Source organism: Equus quagga, chromosome 10, assembly GCF_021613505.1.
Source record: "Equus quagga isolate Etosha38 chromosome 10, UCLA_HA_Equagga_1.0, whole genome shotgun sequence".
Classification (NCBI taxonomy): domain Eukaryota; kingdom Metazoa; phylum Chordata; class Mammalia; order Perissodactyla; family Equidae; genus Equus; species Equus quagga.
The window spans coordinates 1,446,094-1,466,625 of record NC_060276.1 but is presented as its reverse complement, the minus strand read 5'-3'; the positions used below and the strand labels follow the sequence as shown (position 1 = coordinate 1,466,625).

The following is a 20,532-nucleotide window of genomic DNA, read 5'->3' as shown; positions in this document are numbered from 1 at the left end:
ATTGCCTCGATATCATCGAATCTCCTAGTCAGTGTTTAAAAAAAGGTCATACATGTTTTCACTTTGCCTGAATCAGGGCTCAGATAAGGTCCACAAGCTCAGAATGGTCGCTATGTCTCTTCGCCCTATTTGAATTTGGAGGTTCCCCCTCGAGCTCCTTGCAATTTATTTGTTGAGGAAAATGAGCTGTTTGTCCCTGAACTTGCCTGCTTCAGACTCTGCCCATGGCTTCACACGCCCCTCCCACCGCCTTGGTCACACGTTTCTGTAGACTGGCAGCTGATCTGCAGGTCCACTGGGCGGCCAGTTGCATTTGCCGGGTGTTTTGGCAAGACCGCTCTGTTAGGAGCACATCCTTTTTTTCAGGGAGTCGGCAGCTGCTGAAGCTCGATGCCTGGACCCATTAAACCACTGAGGATTGCAAAGTGGTGACATTCTGACTCTCTTACCCTGTCTTGATCTATCAGCTGGACTACTTCAATAGAGAGAAACATGCCCTCGTCTACTATTGGGTTCCCAGGGGTACAGTGTGTACGGGAAAGGCAGGAGAACGCTTGATTCTTTCCTTTTATTTCTCCCATTTCAAAAGAATGATTTGGTTCCCCAGTGGAGCCAGTTGAGTTTGACCTCTGTATCTCCATTCTCTCCCACTAAGAATCCTATTCTCAAGGGCTTTGGATAGAATTAGAATTAGAGTATCATTTAATTACTCATTTGCTTTATTTCACACACATTCACAATGGTCTCAGATTAACGACACCAACACTACCATCAACAACATGATTATCAAAACCACAGCATTTGGCCAGGTCTTTTCATCCATCAGGTACATGCCACCAGGCTCAAGAAGTCAAGTCCCTTAAAATAGTCCTTCTCTTTGTCATCATGCCACCTAATGGACATGCATTTAAGTCCATTTGTTTTATTTTTGATTTTGAGGAATTGCTTTCTAAATTGTAATCTTGTTTTATAATCATGTAATAAAATATTTACAAGATTCCAAATTTAAGTCTAGAAAACAAGGTATATTCAAAGAAATTGTGCTTCCCTGCCCACCCCCACTCCCAGGCCCCTCCTTCTCTGTATTCCTTAGAATCCCTTTGCCTGGGAGTTAACTGTGATGCCCTTCTTGTGCTCATTTCTTCCTGAAAGGAGTCCCGGAACTTTCAGGAGGGAGGGGCAAGCCGAGTCACCTGCTCTGGTTGCACTGCCAGAGGCCTCTCCCTCTGAGGCCTCCTACATTCAGAGCGCTCCTGTCCCCTCCCGCATGGCGCATGGCCCTTGCCCCTGCCTTGCCCAATTGGGACTCCGTGGGTTGCCCGGGAAGGATGCTCCAGCTGCCTCATTTTGAAACTGTTCCAGCTCCGTGCACTTGCCTGCAAGCTGCAGTGTTCCAAAGACCTCTCGGTTCCAGCTGCTGTTCTCAAACTAACCCATTGTACTTTCTGGAGATCTGTTGGCAGTTTGGAGGCTCTCTGGCAGCCCCCTTGCTTCACTCTGCTCCCTTCTGCACAGACACTGGTACCACTCGGGTCTGGAGCAGTCAAAGGTCTGTCCCTGGGGAGCCTGTGCCATCTGGTGTGGTTGCACACATTGTTGATGGGTTTCTGGGAGCTCCCTGTGGTAGGGGCGAATGAGGCCCGTGCACAGAGGGGAGCAGAGCTGAGCAAGGGTGACAGAGTGTTGGGGTGTCATGGCTGCTGTGGGATCCAATTGCACTAAGGGTGAGATTTACCCCGCCCCTCCTAGCTGTGGGACCCAAGAAATCCCCATTTTTCCTAAACTGGTTTGAGTTGGGTTTTTGTAACACACAGCTAAAGGGTCCTGGTGAATTGAGGGACTCTGTACCATGAGGCCCGATAATAAGGCAGTGGGCACTGTGGCTCATAGCCCCTACAGGTATTCTGCCACAAGTGATGGTGGTGAAAAAGTTTCTTCCAACACAGAGAGGTGGAGAGCCACTGTGTGACAATAAAGGGGAGTCACTCCTCCCTTTTCATTCTGTGTGTGTTTCCTAGGACTTCCATGACATTTACCACAAACTGGGCAGCTTAAACAACAGAAATGTCTCCTCTCCCAGTTCTGGAAGCCAGTAGTCCGAGATCAAGGAGTGGGCAAGGTTGGCTCCTGGGGGCTGTGAGGGAGACTCTGCTCTGGGCCTCTCCCCTAGCTTCTGGTGGTCGCCGGCAATCTGTGGTATTCCTTGGCTTGTGGAAGCATCACCTTGATCTCTGGTTTTCATCTTCACATGGCCTTCTCCCTGTATGTGTGTGTCTGTGTGTCCACCTTTCCCCTTTTTATAAGGACTCCAGTCCTATTGGATTCGGGCCCACTCTAATGACCTCACTTTAACTTGATCACTCTGTAAAGACCCTATCTTCAAATAAGGTCACATTCTGAGGCACTGGGGGTTAGGCACTCCAGGGGGCTGGCCTGGTGAGTCAGCTCAGGAAGTGATACCCAGCAGAGATGATGAGGAGTTCTGCTTTGTTAAGTTCTAGGATGCCCATACGGGTGTCTAGCAGCCCAAAGCCTTTGGCCTGAGAGAGGATGGAGGGAAGGTTGTTTGCAGATGAACAAAGCTAGAAGGAAAGAGCCCATTGCAGGCCAGGGCAGTGGGCAAGAGGGTAGGAAGGTTGAAGGGGAGGCTCTGATGGGGCAAGGAGTGGTGGGATGGAGTAGCCATACAGGTAGGTAACGCTGCTGCCCAGCTCCTCTCCCGACTCTGTACCTCCTGCCTCCAGACCCCTTTGAAGGCCCCAATTACCACATCGCTCCCAGATGGGTGTACCACGTCACCAGCGCTTGGATGATCTTTGTGGTCATCGCGTCAGTCTTTACTAACGGGCTTGTGCTGGCGGCCACCATGAGGTTCAAGAAGCTGCGCCACCCTCTGAACTGGATCTTGGTGAACTTGGCGGTTGCTGACCTGGCAGAGACCATCATTGCCAGCACCATCAGCGTTGTGAACCAAATCTATGGCTATTTTGTGCTGGGCCACCCTATGTGTGTTGTAGAGGGCTACACCGTCTCCCTGTGTGGTAAGTCAGCTGGGGGCCCAGGCCCAGGGAAGACCCAGCCTGCCGTGAGTAAAGGAAACACATGGAAAACCTCCAGATATACTTGCGGTGCATGTGCAAGGCACACATTTGAAGAGAGACAGACCTGCAGGGGAAGCAGGGCCGGGGTCATCATGGAGGTGGGAGGGCTTGCAGGGTTCTGGAGGCTTCCATCTGAGCACCCACTTACATTCAGCTTGCTTGAGTCCAATACACCCTGAGTGCCTACTCTGAGATAGGCTCTGCCTGAGGACAGCCAGTTTGGGGCCATGCAGCTGGCATGGGAGGAGACAGATATAGAGCCAGATAATACCAGAACAATGTGGGAGGGGAGGGCTCTGCACACCCCAGACAAAACTCCCACTCAAATCAGGCAAAGAGACCCAATCAGAGGGGGGAAGGAGAGACGAGGTACAGGTCCAGTGGCGAAGGAACGGGGAAAGCAGGTGTTAGAGGAAGAAATTGACAAGAGACCCACTGCCCCTGGGCCTGAAAACACTTTTTGGAGAATTAGGTTTTGCAGGTCGGTGGGGGGATGCTTCTCCATCTTGAAAACTGTTGGCTGGTCTGGATGGAAGAAGTGACATTTGAGGCTCAAAGCCCTTGTCTGTCTGATCTCCCCTGCAGGGATCACAGGTCTCTGGTCCCTGGCTATCATTTCCTGGGAGAGGTGGATGGTGGTCTGCAAGCCCTTTGGCAATGTGAGATTTGATGCCAAGCTGGCTGTCGCAGGCATTGCCTTCTCCTGGATCTGGGCTGCTGTGTGGACGGCCCCGCCCATCTTTGGTTGGAGCAGGTAAGGATGCCAGGGTGCCAGGAAGGCGGCTCCTTTAGGACAGTGCGGGGAGGGTCAGACTTGTGATTCCCTCTATGACCTCAGGGCAAATTGCTTCCTGTGTCTTGACCTCTGTGGACCTATGAGTAAAACAAGGATGGACCTGCCTCTCCCTGAGACCTGTGCGAGCGTGCAGTGTCTATGAATCTGCCTGGTTGCGGCAGGGAAATGGGCCCTGTGGTCTCCGAGCCTCTGGAAGGGTCTGTTTCTCCCAAGCGTGAGCAGCTCACAGGAGTGCACAGAGAAACGCTGACGAGCTCAGGCCATGGGCACGGCTGTAAGGGAAAGCAGGGCATGCTTGGATTCCAGGTTTCTCTTGCCCCCTCTGCCCCAGGCCACTTTCTTGCACATTCTGAGGGGCCCCCCTTTCAGAGGCTGCTTGGATTGTAGGTACACCTGGGCCTATAGGTCAGCTGTGTCCTAGCCAGGCTGCTTCTTTGGGGGAAGACCCAAATTTCTGCATAAGTAGCTCAGCCGTTAGAGCAGTAACGATGAGACAAGGACGCTGCATGTCCCTGTCTTCCACTGCGAGCTTGGGAATAAGTCCTCGTGGTGTTCGGAGAGGGAATGCTTTTTCTTTCTCAGAGCCTCCCTGGGAGCAAGCCCCTGTATTACAGTGGCTGCCTAATAGACCCCGGAGAGGCAATTCAGGCATTCACAGGTGTTCTTAGAAGGCCAGAGGGCACCTCACCCACCCTTTGTAAAAAGGTGATGTGATTGGGGTGATGAAAATGTTCTGGAACCAGATAGTGGTGATGAGTGCACAACACTGTGAATGTAGCAAACCACATAATTAAGTTATCTGTATTTTACCACAGTAAAAAAAAAAAGGGGGGGCACATGAGACCTAAAAATGGATAAGGATTTACCAAAATCCTACCCGAGTGTTTCCTTTTGCGGTGATGAAAATGTTCTGGAACTAGATAGAAGCGGTGTTGCACAACACTGTGAATGTACTAAATACCTCTGAATTGTTCACTTCAAAAATGGTTAATTCACAGAATGTGAATTTCACCTCAATAAAAAAATCTAACAACCCTACCCAAGTCAGCGGTATGCCTGGCTGTGGCGGGGGTGGGGGTGGGGGTGGGGGGCCCAGGTTGCCCTGCCCGCATCTGGATGAGCTGCCTGCCCTTCTTTCCAGATACTGGCCCCATGGCCTGAAGACTTCATGCGGCCCAGATGTGTTCAGCGGCAGCTCATACCCTGGGGTGCAGTCTTACATGATCGTCCTCATGATCACGTGCTGCATCATCCCCCTCAGCGTCATTGTGCTCTGCTACCTCCAAGTGTGGCTGGCCATCCGAGCGGTAAGCCCCCGTGCCCTCCTGGCTCCACCCCAGGCTGGTAGGATGTCTAGGCTGGGACAGAGGATCACCCAGTCCTCTCTCCTGCCCCTAAACCAGATGTGAATCCGGCAGTTCCTTTGGGGCTGCAGTTGCAATCCTGGTTCCCTTGTCTTCGCCTCTGTGGGATGGGAAGGGACTACTCCCCGCACCCCCCCTTCAGGAAGAGGCCCAATAAGGCAGCAGAGCCGCATTTCGTCCTGAGCCTGGACAGGTCTCCCCAGGGTGGAAAGCCTGCCTCTCCCAACAATGGAGCGCAGCCGGCCAGATCTGCCAGTGAAACCTGCAAGTAAATCAAGGGGTGTCTTAAAAAGGCGGCCACCAGAGTGCCCTTGTTCCCTTCATGGGGCTGTCGGGGCAGGCTGAGGAGTGGATTCACGTGTACCAGTTGCTCTCAGACCCACTCTCCACTCTCCACCCTGGGAAGCTGATCTGGTCCACAGCCATGCCCCATCCCCCTATCGCCCCCCAACCCACGCAGGCTGGGCTACCACTGGGGAGCCCCTGCAGGAAATCAGAGCAAGGCAGGACAGTGAGATTGGGTCCTGGGGTGCTGAGAGCTCTGTTCTCCCCTTGTGGTCCCCCAAACAGCATAGGTAAGTTGTCCCTTTGTCAATCAATTCACCTGCAATTAACTTGATCTGGCTGTGCCATCTTTTTCTGTTGGGATCTTGCTTGGCACAGGCAGTAGAAGGCCTTTTGGGATGGTGCCTTCTCTATATGAAGCTGCTTGTGCCCACAATCAGATCAGCATGTGTTTACAAACTCTTTCTAGAGTGGAGGCCATGGACTTGAGATCAGCTCCCCTCACTTCACTGTCTTCAGCCTGTGATTTGCCCCCCTTCTTCCTCCCCTCACCTCGGTGGTGGTCAGGGATCAGAACCAACTTGGCTGACTCCTGCAGGTATCCAACCATGGCTTGGGCCGTGTTAGCTCTGGGCTGTGGAGCCCAGGCTCCAAAACCTGCTCCCAGCCCTCACGGCTACTCCCCATCCCCGCTCGGCTGCCTGCCGTCAGTCCCTGCCCACAGCAGGCGGTGGCTGGCCTCTGTGTCGTCTCCCACCCAGCCCCTCAGACCCGAGCATGGGAGGGGACACTGATAAAGGACCAAGTGAGACTAAGAACGGCCTCCTTAGCTCCCTCTCAAACTCCTCATGGGAGCCAAGGTAAGCCAAGAGCTCGGAAGGCCCTGGCTCAGGGACGTCTTAGCCAGGCCCAGCTGCATTATCTTGAAGCCTGCATGAGCTCCTCCTGCAAGGCCAGGCCAGTCATGTATCATTCAGGTGGGAGCTGGCTGCTAGCTGGTGGGGGTGCTGTAGCAGGTGAGCCCATGTCCTTCTCCCCACAACTCCCCATCCCTGGGCCAACCACCTCTCGCTGCCTCCCCGACTCGCTGCCCAAGCAATAGCGACATGGAGTCCCCTTGGATACAGAGCCCTGAGGCACTCTCCCACTCACTGTCCTTGGGCATGACTCTCTGTTTCCCCCAGGTGGCGAAGCAGCAGAAAGAATCCGAGTCCACCCAGAAGGCAGAGAAGGAGGTGACACGCATGGTGATGGTGATGGTCTTCGCATTCTGCCTCTGCTGGGGGCCCTACACCTTCTTTGCATGCTTCGCTGCTGCCCACCCTGGCTACGCCTTCCACCCTCTGGTGGCCGCCCTACCAGCCTACTTCGCCAAAAGTGCCACTATCTACAACCCCATTATTTATGTCTTTATGAACCGACAGGTAAGTCACACCATTGGCAGAGCAAACTAGAAATAGACCCCAGAAGAGCTCAGTTATGGCTCCCACCTGGAATCGTGTTTGGGAGGAGTCTGATGACCTCCAGGACAATGACTGGAGAAGGCTCAGTACATGACCCAGCCTGAGCCAGCCCTCCCTCTGGATTCTGTTACAGTCTTGGCCTGAGCATGGGCATTTCCTGCAGTGCACTGTGTGCTGCAGGCTTTTCCCTTTCTTGGCCTCAGGGCTGGCCTGGAGCTCAAACCCAAGGACTGCCTGAACACTTCCACAGTGACCCTAGGGGTGCCCTTCTGGATTTTATAGGCACAACTCTTCTCTCAACCTGATCTTTCCATCTTCAAATCCTAACTCTGACAAGGACACCCTGACTTGTGGCTTTCATGACTTTATGAGTTAGTTCAGGAGGGACACACTGCGGTCCCGCCCAAGGTCTTGCCAGATGGCAACCATCATGGGCTGGCATACTGGGCCTCAGCAGCAAACTGCCCACAACTCCCAGACCTCTTGGTTGGTTACAGGTGACCATTAAGGCCCATCACCTTCCAAGTGCAATGCGCCCTATTCTTCCTGGACTCCCTCACATCCACTTCATTAAGGGACAGCTGCAATGTGACCAGAAAGGTCCACAAGTCAGAAATACAGAAATACTGCCACTGCAGGGGCTTCACATTTCACCAGACCCAGTGCATTCCTTCCAGCCGGCCCTTCCCTGCTCCCCCGTTTACAGTTGCCCCAGGGCTCCCCACTCCCATCTGGCCCTGACTCTCTGTGGGGTTCATTAAGCCTGCACTTGGGGGGTAACGTTTAACTATTAAGTAGGACTAGTTCCACAATTGATTCCCCAGGACTCCACTATTGGCACCCCAACCCCCAGAGTGTAGTTCTACCCCTGACCCATTTCCTGTCTCGTTTTAGGCCTGGCTTTTGTTTGAGGAATCCTAGGCTACCTTGCCAAGTACTGTCTTTACCTGAGTCTTTCCATTTGCCCTTTCCGGAACTCCCCCTCCTGGACAGATGTCTGCACTTCTGGACCTCTCCAGGCGTTCAAACTGTGCTTTCACCCTTTCCACATTGTTATCCTTTCCTGTTGCATTCTGAGAACTTTCTGGGATGGAGCTCCATGAGGACAGGGAATTTTGCTGATCCCCTCAGACACAGTCTGGCGTGGAGTAGGTGCTCAGAAGGCAGACGTTGAAGGAATTCCTCAGCCTCATCTGTCAGCTTTTCAGCTGAGTCAATTCTGCTGTTCAGCCCATTTCTTATGTTATTGATTTCAACAACTGTGTTTTTTATTTTTGAGAGTTTTGATGCTGGAAGGAGTCAAGAATAGGCCTGGAATATATAGGGAACACCTCTGGTCTGTGTTCTCAAAGCATTGTGGTTAGCTCACTGATGATATGAAATACAATTTGAGGAATGAACATGGCCCGGATCTCTTTAGGAGCCAGGCAGCAAAGAGCAGGGCCTTCCAGATGCCAGAAGACTCTCTTGGCTGAAGAGACAAGGTGGTGGCTAGACCAGTGTCTACCTAGTGCTGACCTGGCTCCAAAACTGATGGAATAGGGGCCGGCCTGGTGGCCCAGCAATTAAGTTCGCACGTTCCGCTTCTTGGCACCCGGGGTTCGCCAGTTCGGATCCCAGGTGCGGACATGGCACCGCTTGGCAAAAAGCCATGCTGTGGCAGGCGTCCCACATATAAAGTAGAGGAAGATAAGCATGGATGTTAGCTCAGGGCCAGTCTTCCTCAGCAAAAAAGAGGATTGGCAGTAGTTAGCTCAGGGCTAATCTTCCTTAAAAAAAAAAAAAAACTGATGCAATAGAAACAAGATGAAAATCATGTTCCTTTTTACTAAAATGCCTCTGAATCTCTTCCCAGACATGCTAGAGAAGGGTCACTCTATGCATGGGCCCGTTAGCTGGCATCATCTTTGGTCACTGTATGAGTTTCCTAGGGCTGCCATAACAAACTAGCACAAACTGGGCAGCTTAAGACAGCAGAAGTCTATTCTGCCCAGCTCTGGAGGCCAGAGGTCTGAGATCGAGGTGTGGGCAGGGTTCGTTTCCTCCGAGGGCTCTGAGAGAGAATCTGTTCCAGGCCTCTCTCCTAGCTTCCGGTGGCTTCCAGCAATCCTCGGTGTTCTTTGACTTGTAGACGTGTCACCATGATCTCTGCCTTCACCTTCATGTGGCCTTCTTCCCTTTGTGTCTGTGTGTCTGTGTCCAAGTTCCCTTCTTACAAGGACACCAGTCATTGGATTAGGGTGCACCCTACTGCAACATGACCTCATGGTAATGTATATCTTAATCACATCTTCCAGGACTCTATTTCCAAATAAGGTCACATTCTCAGGCTCCAGGGGCTAGGACTTGAACATATCTGTTTGGGGGACACAATAGTCACCATCAGCTGCTAAATTAGATGACTTATATAACCAAATACTCAGGAATAGAGCATCCCCATGAGCAAGGAAACACTGGAGCCTTCCTCCATTCTCCTGGTAGGATTCTGAATGGTAGAAGAGAAGCTGTCAAGTCATCACTTAATGAACACCTTCCCCAGAAGCCCCCAAGCATTAGCTTTAGCATAGCGCATTGGCCCTTCCTGCTCTGCTGAATAACACTTTCTCTCCTGCCAGTTTCGAAACTGCATTTTGCAACTTTTTGGGAAGAAGGTGGATGATAGCTCTGAACTCTCCAGCGTCTCCAAAACGGAGGCCTCATCTGTCTCTTCAGTGTCACCTGCATGAGTCTCTCCCAGCCCCGACAACAAAAAGGTCTGCTTCCTACCAGAAACGTAACCCCTTGTCCCACTCACCAGGGCTCTGGCCACCTCCCTCCCCCACCGCCCCTGCCTCTCTATCCCTATGAAATAAATGTAGTTTCTCTTTGCCAAAAAAGACAAAGTCACAGAGGCTGCCACTGCAGTCCTGGGGCACCAGCACCTCTGAGTGTTTGGTCACCGGGTCACAAGAGGGTGAGAGGGCATAGAGAGAAGAGCAGCACTGAATGCCAGAGACTTTAATCTTTTTCAAGCCTCATGTCTGCAAATGGTGTGGAAGGGTCATGAGAAAGGGAAGAGCAAGGCAGGTGGGTGTCCCCTACCTCTCACTGGGCTGCTGGGGATGGAAGAAGAAAGGGAGAGCTGAGAAGTGGCTGTCTGGGGAGGGCTGGCTGGACACCGTCCACTCCTGGAAGGCGGGAGGAGCTGGTAAACCCAGGCCCTTTAAGGCCCATCTGAGAGAGGCTTGGAGTCCTTGGAATACAGTCTCCATCTGGAGGGGACCCAGGCCTGCCAGTCCATGGCGGGGATGGTGTGCCACTTCTGCCAGGCCAGGGCCCCAAGCCCGATCAGCAGGAGCGTGGTGCACGTGCGCAGGCGTGAATTCACCAGCGGCAAGGGACAGGCACACACGGTGGAGACGAACACCAAGAGGATGGTGACCAGTGTGAGGAGCAGGCTCACAAATCGGAGCATGAACCCCTGGGGATGGCTCCTGAGGCTCTCCGTCATTTCCAGTTGAGTCACCTGCTGTAGCGTTTCAAGCTTGGATATACGGCTCTTGAAAGTCTCCACGACCTCCTGTAGGTGACAAAAGCACACGCCCTCACCAGAGGTCAGAAGGGAAGTGCGGTCATTTACCTGCATTCCCGAGGGTGCACAGCAAATGCTGGTGAACTGGAGATTTAGGAGGAAGTCGAGAACCTAGAGCAAATGTCCTGGGAGGGGCCCTGTGTCCAGCAACAGCAAAGGTCTGATCGGACTTGGCTACACTCCCTCATCCAGTGTGGTGGGAGACTGAGAACCTGGCCAGGAGAGCTGACCGAGGACAGGCGTAGGGTCTGAGGGTGTGGAAGAGGATGAGGCTAAGTATCACAGGGGAAGGAAACTCTTTACCCATGCTTGCTAACCCAAGCTCAGAAGCAAGGGTTCCCAGAGGGCGCTCCCCACACTAGCAGCAGCTCCTGGGGACTTGTCAGCACATCCCCAGCCCCTGGTAGTTCTGATGCACCCTTAAATATGAGAACCGCAGCGCCCAAGTTCTCAGAGCTGCCAAGCTTCATCGGGCGAAGTGCAGCAGGAACATCCAGACTGGACCCCAGCAGTTCTGAGACAAACGTGTGAGGCTCTGTCTCCTTCCTTGGCTTGAGGAGGTCTCAGAAAGGACTTGCTCATCCTTTGATTCTTATCCCTCCATCCTCCTCATTGGCCATTTCTCAGCAAGCTCCCCGGGAGGTTCTTACCCATATCTCCTTGGCTCTCTCGAAGGAGAGGTAGGCCATTCTCTCTTCGGTGCAGGCCAGGTTCTGTTTGAGGCGGTAAATCTCATCCAGGTGCCCCTGCAAGTGGTCATTCACCTGTTCTTCCATTGACGCTTGTCTTGGGAGCAAAAGAGAAAGTAATACTCCTGAGTACCCTGCCCAGAGCTCGTGCTGGCAGTGAGTGGTCCTACATCCAGACTAGACTTGGGTTCAGATTCCACCTTCCTCCTCTCTCCCCAAACTCCAGTCAAGCCCTGCCTCCTCCTCCACATCTGCCTGAGAACACCCCAAATGCACATCAGCCCCCACACACTGATATTCATATATCTTTTATATATAGTTACTCTTTTATAACAGCTTTACAAACAGTGGTAGACTAGAAGTTGTAGAAATCAAAATCTAAACTATCCGTGTATGCTATTAAATTCCATATATATCCCCAGTGCCAGTATTTGGCATGCAGTAGTTACTCCATAAAGATCTGTTGATTATAGGGATGGAGCAGTCATAAAAGACCACATAGTACATGATTCCATTTATATGAAAGGTCCAGAAGAGGCAAATCCATAGAAACAGAAAGGAGATGAGTGGGTGCTGGGGCTGGGCGGGGGGGAGTGACTGCTTATGGGCATTCGGTTTCCTTTTGGAGTGATGATGATGTTCTGGAATGAGATACAGGTGGTGGTCGCACGGCTCCATGAAAATACTAAAAACCACTGAATTGTACACTTTAAATGGGTGAATTTTATGGGATGTGAATTATATCTCAATAAAGCTGTTATTAAAACAAAAACAAAAAATTGGATTGTGGTAATGGTTGCGTAACAGTAAATTTACTAAAGATCATGGAAACGTACAGTTAAAATGGTGCGTTTTATGGCATGCAAGTTCTATCTCAGTAGAGCTGTTAAAAAAACTCAAGCAAAACATCACACCCTGTTGTTTATAGCTATGTATGTAAGTAGGAAAAGTGTGACACCATGCATGGGAAAGCTATGTGCCCAAGGAGGAGAGTGAGGTGGGCGAGAGGGGGATGGGACTGGGGGTAATGAGAGAGTTTCAAACGAATCTTTTAAAGTTTTATTTCTTAAAATAATAAGATTGGGGGCCAGCCCCATGGTGTAGTGGTTAAGTTCAGGACACTCTGCTTTTGCAGCCTGGGTTCACAGGTTCGGATCCCAGGTACAGACCTACACCACTCGTCAGCCATGTTGTGGCGGCAACCCACATATAAAGTGGAGGAAGACTGGCACAGATGTTAGCTCAGGGCTAATCTTCCTCAAGCAAAAAAAGAGGAAGATCGGCAACGGATGTTAACTTAGGGCCAATCTTCCTCAAGCAAAAAACAGAGGAGGGTTGGCAACAGATGTTAGCTCAGGGCTAATCTTCCTCAGCAAAAAAAAATATTAAAATAAAATTAAAAAACTAAGATAGGAAGCAAATACAGTAAATGTTAAGATATGAGAAAGCTAGGGGCGGGTATACAGTGTTAATTATGTTATTCTCCACATTGTCCCTGGGTTTGGAGTATTTCATAACTTTAAAAAACTCTGAGGTTCCTCATTTGGGCACCAGGATGGGCCAAAAGGTCAGAGGCCAGGTGGCTTCTAGCACTGTCATTTAGGGAAGAGCGAGGGAGGCTTGACCCAAGCGGGGGCAGTGGTGACGCTGGAGAAGAGGAAAGGTACTGCAGCGCACTGGGGACACAGAATGGCTGGGGGATCCTATGTTCTCTGTGGCGCTGGTGTGCACGAGAGCATAACCAATGGTGCTATGGCAAAGACAGGGAATGCGAGGTGAGGAGGTCAATTTGGTCTTGCTTTGAGGACTTCACCCACACCTACATGGAGATGTCCCCCAGGCAGCTAATCAGCTGAACACCCATCTGTTGAAAGCCAATTCATCAAGAGCCAGTTCATAACAGCATTTGAATATTCCATTAGTTTCAAGGAATATGCCATTAGTCTCTGCCCTGTTCCCTGCTGAGAAGAGAGTGGTCTGCCAATGTGGCACAGGCTACCGCCCACAGAGAGGGCGAGACTGCAGGGTGTCCACCCCGAAAGTAGATTCCTCATGACTGTCTTTCCATTCACATGAAGGATCTAGCCACAAGAACACTCAAGATATTAACTATGTTCAAGCATACATTCATGATATATTCTTCACAAATATGAAGTCAACAAGTATATTCTTCACTAACATATTTATAAGAATTTATGAATACATTCTTAAATGTATTCGAGTAGATTGTTGAATAAGATGATGTTAATTCCTAAAGATATTCTCTTAGTCTCTCCTTCTCCCTGGCCCCCAGCCTCCTTGCCCTCTGGCAGCAGCGTCGTGGCTGCAACGTGACTGACTCTCCTCCCTATCCCTCCATTGGTCAATGAGCCCTCTCTGTCCAGTTCCTACAGTCGCAGAGGCAAATGGACCACCCTGGAAAATATTCTTACAAAGAAAAAATGATGACCAGTCAACCAAAATGCCCCCCAAATCTTCCTACACTGTTAAGGCTGCCCTCTCCAATACAAATTGTCCTAAACTTTATTGTTGCTGCAAAAGAGTATATTCTTATCATATCTGAGGATTGGTTTTTGGCAAAGTGAGGTAGAACCTAATAGCCTGCAACTTGGAGAAGTCCAAGGTGGAGAAATAGATGTAGGGGGATCAGGCAGGGACAGAGGAGCTCCTCCTGAACAAATGTGCAGGCCCTAATTGCAATCACACACGTCCTTCTGAGAGAGGCAGAGGGAGCTTTTACACACGGAGGAGAAGGCTATGTGAAGACAGAGCAGAGACATGCAGATGCTGGCCTTGAAGACTGGAGTGATGCAGCCACAAGCTAAGGAAGCTAGAAGCCACGAGAAACCGGAAGAAGCCAGGAATGGATTCTCCCCTGGAGCCTCCAGAGGGAGCAACACCCTGACTTTGGCCAAGTAAAACTGATTCCAGACTCTGACCTCCCGAACTACGAGAGAAGAAATTTCCATTGTTTGAAGCCACCAAGTTTGGGGTAATTTGTTGGGCAGCCATAGGAAACTCCTCCAGGGTGCTACTGGCATCTTGTGGGTAGAGACCAGGGATGCTACTAAATATCCTATAATGCACAGGATGGCCCCCACAACAGAGAATGATCTTGTCCAAAATGTCAATAGTGTTGAGGTTGAGAAAACCCGGGCTAGGATGACACAATTTGGAGCTTAGCGCCCACAAAGTTGTGGCTGAATTTAAGAGGCTGAAATTTCAAAGACTGACCATACCAAGTATTGGCAAGAGTGTGGAGCAGCTGGAACAGCCATACGCTCCTGGTAGGAATGTAAAATGGTACGACCATGTTAGAAAACAGTTTGACAGTTTAAAAGTTCTACATACATCTACCCTATTATCCAGCAATTCCACATATGAAAGCATATGTTCACAAAAAGACTTGTACGAGAACATTCATAGCACCTTTATTCATAACAGCCTCAAGTGGCAGCAGACAAATGGGTAAACAAACTGTGGTGCATCCACACAACGGAACCGTGCTGAGCAAGGAGGGAACCGCTCCTATACACAATTTGGATCAATCTCAAAATAATTACACTGGGTAAAAGAAGCCAGACACAAAGGACTACATACCGTATGATTCTATTTACATGAAATATCCAGAACACATAAATCCAGAGAGACAGAAAGCAGACTGGCGGTTACCAGGGGCTGGGGGAGGGCGAATGGGGAGTGATGGGGTCTCCTTTGGGAGTGATGAAAATTATCTGGAACTAGACAGAGGTGATGGTTGCACAACATTGTGAATGCACCCAATACCAATAAATTGTACACTTTAAAATAGATAATTTTATGGTTTTTGAATTTCATCTTAATTAAAAAAAAAAAAAAGCCCTCTTGAAACCAAACAGGCTTACCTGTGAGGAGCATCACAGGACTTTTCAGTTTGAAATCTCAATTTGTGGTGCACCAGAGGAGACATGACAATCACAGGCACCTAGGTGGTGACTACACAGGTGTGAAAACTGGGTGACGAATCATCGAGTTGAACACATATGTCACGTGCCCTTTTCTATGTCTGCATCTAGCTCACATAAAGGTCTTTTTAAAAAGATTTGAAGGACACGACATCTTTTTAAAAATGTAATGAATTCTTGTGTCCCTTTCGCCTAGCTTAGGAAGCCACAAGGCGAGGCCAGGACGTGTTGACATGCTCTCAGGTGTGCACTTCCCAGTTGCGTGGCTGGTTTGTGCCTCTCTGAGACTCCACTGCCCCATCTGTAAAGTGGGTGTCTGTCTGAATGCTACAGGTGAACAATGCTACGTGCTCCCTCTGGTCACTGCTATTATGTGAAGTCATCTTCAGCCCGTTCTCCATTTCTCCTGGTAAATCTGAGTCCTACAGACCTGCTTTTTTGCTTTTAATGTATATTAATCAGGGTAGGCTAACTGCTGTGGCCAAGAATCAGAAAATCTCAGAGGCTGAACACAGAGTTTAGTTCACACTCCTGTCATAGTCCAATGAGGGGGTGGGGGGCTGGCTCAGAAGTGCAAGCCTGTAGAACTCACACAGAGTCTGGGGGAAGGAAGGTCACCCTGCTCCTCTGCCCAGTTAGGAGATTCTGACTTGCTAAGAAAGGGGTTAAGAGCTTACCATAGCACAACAGTGCCACTGGCCTGGGCAGCAAGGAAACATATGAGGATATGTGTAAATGCCACTGAGCCCTGGTCTTGCTTTATACAAATCTGACCTTGGAAATGTTATTTCAACAAAGGAGTTTTTAAGAGTCTCAAGATTTTAGATTTGGTGGCTGTGTCCTACGAAAATCACTTCCAAAAAGAAAGTTGTAATTCTGATTGGTTATCTTACTTGACAGTGGGTTGCCCTGTAATACTCTTTCCCTACCCTTTATGGATTTGTCAAGCAGTGTAAATGTGGGTAAGATTTCCCCGTAGAAACAGAAGAGGGTTGATTCCCACTTGCCTCTTCCCCCCCAGTTCTTACTTTCATGAAAATGCTGAGAATCTTGGCTCTTCTAAGCCAGTTCCTCCCTCCCAGCTGGGCTGTTGGAAGGATTACTAATGCAAGTGCCCAACGTGACAGCCTGCAGTGGTCGGGAGGGAGCATGGCACCCTCAGGGCCCATGGGACCCCGAGAAGGGGCCAAACAGGAATGGAGGGGGTCCTTGGAGAGACTGAGTTTGGCTTTTGCCTTTTTTTTCTATTGGTGGCCCTGAGTCTTGTCTTGGATGAAAATAAAATCGACCCACCACACAGTGGGGAGAAAGCATTCCCCAAAAGGCAGCCGTTTTCAGAACAAATATCCTCCATGGGACCTTGTGCCCCAGCTCAGCCATGAGCAGAGATGAGGGCATTAGGGCTGGCAAGGGGACTCCAGTCCTGCCTCACACGTCATTCCAGCCGAGAGGGACTGGCAGGCTGCCTCCCCGACTGATGATGGGTGCCTGCTGGGCTCACTGCCACCACAGCTGTCTCCTGCCACCCCAGTCAGAGTGGCAGCTGCAGGGAGCACCTGGCGGGACCCCAAGCTGGAGCCTCGTCTTCCAGCAGAAGGCCAGGCAGTTGTGCAGCACGGGACGAGCCCTCTCCACTGTGGGGTCCAGTCGCCAAGAGGAACATTGAGCTGCTTCTCCCCACCTCCACCTCCCCTAACTCTCCAAGCCCGAGTCCTGGCTCCCCTTCCCCCTCCTACAGACAGTCCTGGGGGCTGTGCCCAGAGCCAAGGTGGCAGAAGGGGCTCTGCCTCACCTGCATCTCTCCTCCTGAAGGGACTCCAGCGACACCTGCAGGTCTGTCAGATACCTCTCTTTCAGGCTCCGATAGGACACCTGGAAGCTGAGGTGGAACTTCTTGACTTCTTTCAGTTCTTCCTCCATCTTCTGCAACAGCAGGCTTTGCTGCTGAGCCACACGCTTTGTCTCTGAGGATTTCCCCCGCTGCAAGGCCAGGAAGCGACTCTGCAGAGGGAAGTGTCTGACGATGTCAGGCAGGTTGCTGGACAGGCAGTCTTCCCTACCCGACTTGGAGGACTCCAAAAACGGGGCCTCCTTGCTGGGCTGCTCGCAGTTGTCCAGGCTGCTTTCTGCCTTCAGCACTAAGCCCTTGGGTCTGCAGCCCTCCTCCAGCTCCTGCAGCTGCTGGTGACACTGGCGAAGCCTTCGCTCGATTTGGGCAATGGTGGCAGAGGCACGCTGGTTCACCTTCTCGAAGGCCTGCCGGATGTGGGGGGCTTGGTGCCGGTCAGCTTTGGACACCAGCTTGAGGTAGCCCATGGTGTTCTCGTCCCTATTGGCCTTCTCCACTCTCAGCTGCTCTGAGAGGTAGAGGATGCGGTGCTTGACACTCTCCTGTAAGTTCCGGGCCAGCTCCCCATCTGAGAGGCTGGAGTGGCCACTGGGGCCATCCTCACTGGATGACAGGGACCTGCATGAGGGCACACTGGATGGGAGGGTTGCACTTGGGCTCTTAGTGTATTCCGCCTGCATTGGGAAACAAATAAGAAATCACAAAACAGGTACTTCTGTGAGCTGCAAACAGTCGAAGAATTGGACATGTTATTGCTTTGCTCTATAAAAATACTTCTACGTATGCGCAGATACTTACATATGCAAGATTTGTGTATTTGAGATGGGCCCAACACAGACTGGAGAAGGTGAGTTCATCTTCCAGGCCCCTCTCCCTCCTTTTCAGCACCCAACTCCTTGCTCTACAGGTGTACCTCACCACAACCCCCAGATGCTGGAATCCCCCTTCTACACCTGCCCTGTCCGTTCTTGGACTTCTCTTCCAAGGATTACCCACTGTGGGTCTCATTTTATAAAGAATTGTTCTTGTAAAACATGGAGTAAAATTCCCATTAACCCATATGGCTTGCTGTATTGCTACTGTCAGGCAGATAGAAGAGGTAGGCAGGGAGATTTGCATCCTAACAGGCTCATTCCTTAATCCAATCATTCATTCAACACATATTTCCTGAGCGCCCACCATGTGGTATAGAAGTCAGATATATTCCTTGCTCTCATAGAGCTGACAGTCCAGAGTGGAAAATTCTATTGTCACACAAACAAATGAGCCTCTCACATGGTGAAGGATAATGGAACACCACCTTCAAGACAGAACCCAGTTCAAATCCTCACTCTACCACTCTGAGACCTTGGGCAAATTAATAAACCACTTGGAGGGGCAGTTTTCTTATCTGTAAAATAAACATGGCCATAGCAGTATAGCTGGGGCACGGCAGACCAGGGCAGAGTGGATGGTGATGAGCTAGGAGAAGTAGGTGTGGTCAGAGCAGGGGGACTCTCTGTTCTGTTTCTGTGTTTTAATTCTAAGCGCCTTTATGACCATTTTTGATCTGAAAATGCTTTCCCAGTGGCAAATCAGGAGTGAAGCCATTGTAACAGATAGCTTGGTTTTGTGTCTTTTACTGTATGCAAATTATACCTCAACTTAAAAAAATGCAATGTGATAGCACTATGCACCCAGCAGACTGGCAAAACTTAGACTAACAGTAATAAATGTCGGCAAGGATATGAAGCAACAGGAACTCTTAATCACTCCTGGTGGGAGAGTAATTGGTACAAGCACTTTGGAAAAGCATTTGGTAATATCATAAAGTTGAAGACATGCATACCAAATGGCCCAGCAACTGCATTCTTAGGTATATCCTTGGGGGACAGGTACTCTAATGTTTCTAATAGGCAACTGCTAGAAACAACCCACCTGCCCATCAATAGGAGAATGTGTAAGTGAAGTGTAACATATTCAACATTACACTACTATACAGCAATGAAAATGAACTACAGCCTTGAAAATATGAATGAACAAGCATAAAGCTGAACAAAAGAAGTCAAACACAGAAGAATCCCTACTATATATGGTTCCATTCATATAAAGTTCAAAAGTGGGCAAAATGAAATGATGTTTAGGAATACATACACAGTCAGTAAAGCTATAAAGAAAAGTATAAACATCAGGAAAGTGGTTCTCCCTAGGGTGGGAGAAGGGGATTGTGATTGAGAGAGACACATCAAGGCTGGGGTGCTTGATCTGGGTAGTAGCTAAACGTATGTTCACCTTATCATTATTTCCTAAACTGTATGTTGATGTTTTCTGCACCTTTATGTACATATGCCAGATTTCACAATTTTTAAAAGCTTTAAAATGTTCAATAAGTAGACTTAATAGCAGATTAGAAAAGGCTGGAGAATTAGCAAATTGTAAAACAGAGCTAAAGAAAGCATCCAGAATGCAACACTGAGGCACAAAGAAATAGAAAATTTGAAAAACAGAAGATATGGAAGATAGAGTGAGAAAGTCTAAAAGAAACCTAATTGCCATGCCACAGAGAGAAAACAAAATGAAGCAGCAGCAAGATTTTAAGAGATAGTAGTCACTAAGACTTTCCAGAACTGATGAAAGACACAAATCCGCAAATTCAAGAAGCCAAATAAATCCCAAACAGGAAAAACAGAAACAGATCCACAACTATACACAAGACCTTAAGAGTAGCCAGATTAAAAAAGCTGATTACCAAGCCAGCCCTAATGGCCTAGAGGTTAAAGTTCGGCGCTCACTGCTTTGGCAGCCTGGGTTCATTTCCCAGTGGCAGAACCACACCACCTGTCTGTCAGTTGCCATGCTGTGGCAGCAGCTCAAATAGAAGAATTAGAACAACTTACAACTAGGATATACAACCATGTACTGGGGCTTTGGGGAGGAAAAAAAAAAAAGGAAGATTGGCAACAGATGTCAGCTCAGGGCTTTCCCTGCAAAAAAAAAAAAAAAAAAAGCTGATTACCTTTAAAACCATGACTCTTAGACTGAAAGCTGACTTCTCAATGGCATCAGCGAAATCCAGAAGAGAGCTGAATAATATCTTCAATATGCTGAGAAAATAACTGTTGGAGAAAAAAAATAGGTCACATTCAAAGAATCAGAAATCAGAATGTCTTCAGATTTCAGCACAGCACTGGGAACTAGAAAACAACGAAGTAATACCTTCCAAATTTGAGGAAAAAAACGATTTTCCAACCTAGAATTCTACACCCAAACTGTCAATTGTGAGGTTAAAGACATTTTCCAACATGAAAGTACTCAAATAGTTTACCTCCTCTGTCTTCTTTCTCTGGAAGTTACTAGAGAACGTGCACCACCAAAAGCAGAGAACCCAAGAAAGAGGTAGAGATGGGATCTATGAAACAGGGGCCCCAAACTAAAAGAGAGGCCAGTGCAACCTCCAGAGGATGGAAGGGGAGCCCAGGCTGGTGGCTGGG

At 49.6% G+C, this 20,532-nt stretch overlaps 2 protein-coding genes across 2 annotated transcripts in view; one reads left to right on the top strand and one right to left on the bottom strand.

The window, feature by feature from the left end:
- Nucleotides 1–9,735, top strand: part of LOC124245880 (medium-wave-sensitive opsin 1) — a 15,177-nt gene extending 5,442 nt beyond the window's left edge. The window contains exons 2-6 of the mRNA XM_046673692.1: nt 2,745–3,041; nt 3,687–3,855; nt 5,039–5,204; nt 6,731–6,970; nt 9,625–9,735. Of these exons, the coding sequence (XP_046529648.1) occupies nt 2,745–3,041; nt 3,687–3,855; nt 5,039–5,204; nt 6,731–6,970; nt 9,625–9,735 (983 nt within the window). The remainder of the gene's footprint in view (nt 1–2,744; nt 3,042–3,686; nt 3,856–5,038; nt 5,205–6,730; nt 6,971–9,624) is intronic.
- A 476-nt stretch (nt 9,736–10,211) lies between these two features.
- Nucleotides 10,212–20,069, bottom strand: TEX28 (testis expressed 28). The gene is made up of 4 exons (XM_046672817.1): nt 20,058–20,069; nt 17,006–17,736; nt 11,231–11,366; nt 10,212–10,568 (listed from the first exon to the last, which is right to left on the bottom strand). The coding sequence occupies exons 1-4, from the start codon at nt 20,067–20,069 to the stop codon at nt 10,212–10,214; spliced, it is 1,236 nt and encodes a 411-aa protein (XP_046528773.1).
- Between the last annotated feature and the right edge of the window lie 463 nt (nt 20,070–20,532).

Excerpts from the sequence above, each read along its gene's own strand:
- TEX28 (XM_046672817.1), bottom strand. Across the intron at positions 11,367-17,005 it reads CTTCAGGAGGAGAGATGCAG|ACAAGCGTCAATGGAAGAAC; the intron begins GTGAGGCAGAGC and ends TTTGCTCCCAAG. Across the intron at positions 10,569-11,230 it reads AGAGAGCCAAGGAGATATGG|GAGGTCGTGGAGACTTTCAA; the intron begins GTAAGAACCTCC and ends TGTCACCTACAG.